This window comes from Trachymyrmex septentrionalis, unplaced genomic scaffold (genome assembly GCF_001594115.1).
Source record: "Trachymyrmex septentrionalis isolate Tsep2-gDNA-1 unplaced genomic scaffold, Tsep1.0 scaffold17, whole genome shotgun sequence".
Lineage (NCBI taxonomy): Eukaryota > Metazoa > Arthropoda > Insecta > Hymenoptera > Formicidae > Trachymyrmex > Trachymyrmex septentrionalis.
This window is the reverse complement of record NW_017304864.1, coordinates 816,967-818,776: the sequence shown is the minus strand read 5'-3', so window position 1 is coordinate 818,776 and position 1,810 is coordinate 816,967. Positions and strand designations below refer to the sequence as shown.

Here is a 1,810-nt window from a genome sequence, read left to right as displayed (position 1 = left end):
ATATATATATTTCTTAATTAAAAATCCCTAAAATCGAGTTTTATAATAATCAAATTATATTTCAAATTTTGCCGTCATATTGAATCTAATATTTTTATTTTTGATCATAGAATTAAATAAAATATTATTAAATTATAATATGCTATGGGCCAAGTTTCATAAAAATTAAGCCAATTGTTTATAAAGTAAAAGGACACAACTCCTCTAAAGAAGAAGTCAGCATAAAGGATTAAATAAAGAGTTAAATATGCATTTCACGTATAATTATTGAAAAAGCCATTGTGTTACACTAAAATAAATTATTTTAATCGAAATATAATTGTGAAATATAATTAAAAAATATATAACTTTGAATTTTTCATAACTTTCATTTTAGAAATTTTTTAAATAGGGAGAGTATACTCGTCATTCCTTAAAACGCTTATCGTAAAGTGCTCGTAGCTTATAAACTACATATTGTAAATCCTTGAAAAGTATCAAACTTTGCATATGACGCGCGGGGATGCTACTTTAAAATTCTATACTCTTCAATTTCGGTTTTTCATTCTCGTTGCAAGATTCAAGGGAATGAAATTGCGAGGAATTTTTGCTAGAGTGACGATATGATATGTGATGCAATTGCGAAGTTTAACGAGTCAATAATTCGATATTCATGCAGACGAAAATAGTGTTTCTACAATGGCTGCCGTGTGTGTTGCGCATGAGTCGGCCGGGCAAGAAGATCACGAAGAAGACCATTCTCATGACTAATCGGATGAAGGAGCTGGAGCTGCAGGAGAGGAGCAGTAAGAGTTTACTGGCGAACGTTTTAGATATCGACGATGATTTTCGCCATGGGAACAGCGCCGCCAATCCTGCCTCGGGCTATATAAGGTACCACGAATTCTCCACCCATTCAATCTTTTCAGGTCGTTGCGTTTGGCGAAAATTCCGCAATGGCTTGCCATCCATTTTCTCGATCAACTGCGCTCCTTTTTTTATTAACAATGGAGGCGGTTGTTGTTTGACGGGTAAATGTATTGTTCATGAGAAACAGAGACCATGTCACGTTTTAATCCAATTGGACGAAAAAACAATGAGAGAGAGAGAGAGAGAGAGAGAGAGAGAGAGAGAGAGAGAGAGAGAGAGAGAGAGAACTGGGCATTAATACGCATATAATAATATTGTGAATGATCAGATGGGCGGCAACGAGAGCACATCGAGATGCGCAGACACGTGTTTCCGAGTAAATACCTTGAGTGCAATCCACTAATGCTGCAAATGTTTCATTGACCAATCACAAGAACGAATTTTACGAATTGACCAATCAAAGAATGCGTCGAAGCATTTGCAGCGTTAGATGAATCTCACCCCTTTGCTTGTCGCGTATTCGACAAGCACTTAACGTTATTTTACAGCTCTATCGGGAAATATCAAAGACACAAGCTATGCACATAAAATGATTAGAGTACGGTATACATTACGTTTGCTCTGCGATAACTATAAGCAGACAAGAGATCTACCCGCCCGAAATCCGTTTGAACGACAGTGTCGCTGAAATCGAATATCGACATTTTCATGGACCTCGATAAATGCCAACTCAATCTACCAAATTTGGATTCCCATATTTTCTCATGAGATTTTTGCGGCCTTTTTTCTTCCCCGACTGATTTCCGTTAACAAAAATATTTCATTCTGACATTTTTTTTCTCGATCCTTCAATAATCGCTTTGGTTTGCCAGATGATTCTCTGGGCAATTCGTTTTCTCCTCCATCTCTTCTTCGCTTTTCTGTCACGTCGTAGAACTATCCGATAACCGAGCTCTGTGAC

The 1,810-nt window shown here is 36.9% G+C and overlaps 1 protein-coding gene across 2 annotated transcripts in view; it reads left to right on the top strand.

The window, feature by feature from the left end:
- Positions 1-1,810, top strand: part of LOC108746404 (neuronal acetylcholine receptor subunit alpha-7) — a 255,845-nt gene that overhangs the window by 249,613 nt on the left and 4,422 nt on the right. For both annotated transcript variants that reach the window (XM_018483143.1, XM_018483144.1), the window contains one exon: positions 659-873. In XM_018483143.1, the coding sequence (XP_018338645.1) occupies positions 659-873 (215 nt within the window). The remainder of the gene's footprint in view (positions 1-658; positions 874-1,810) is intronic.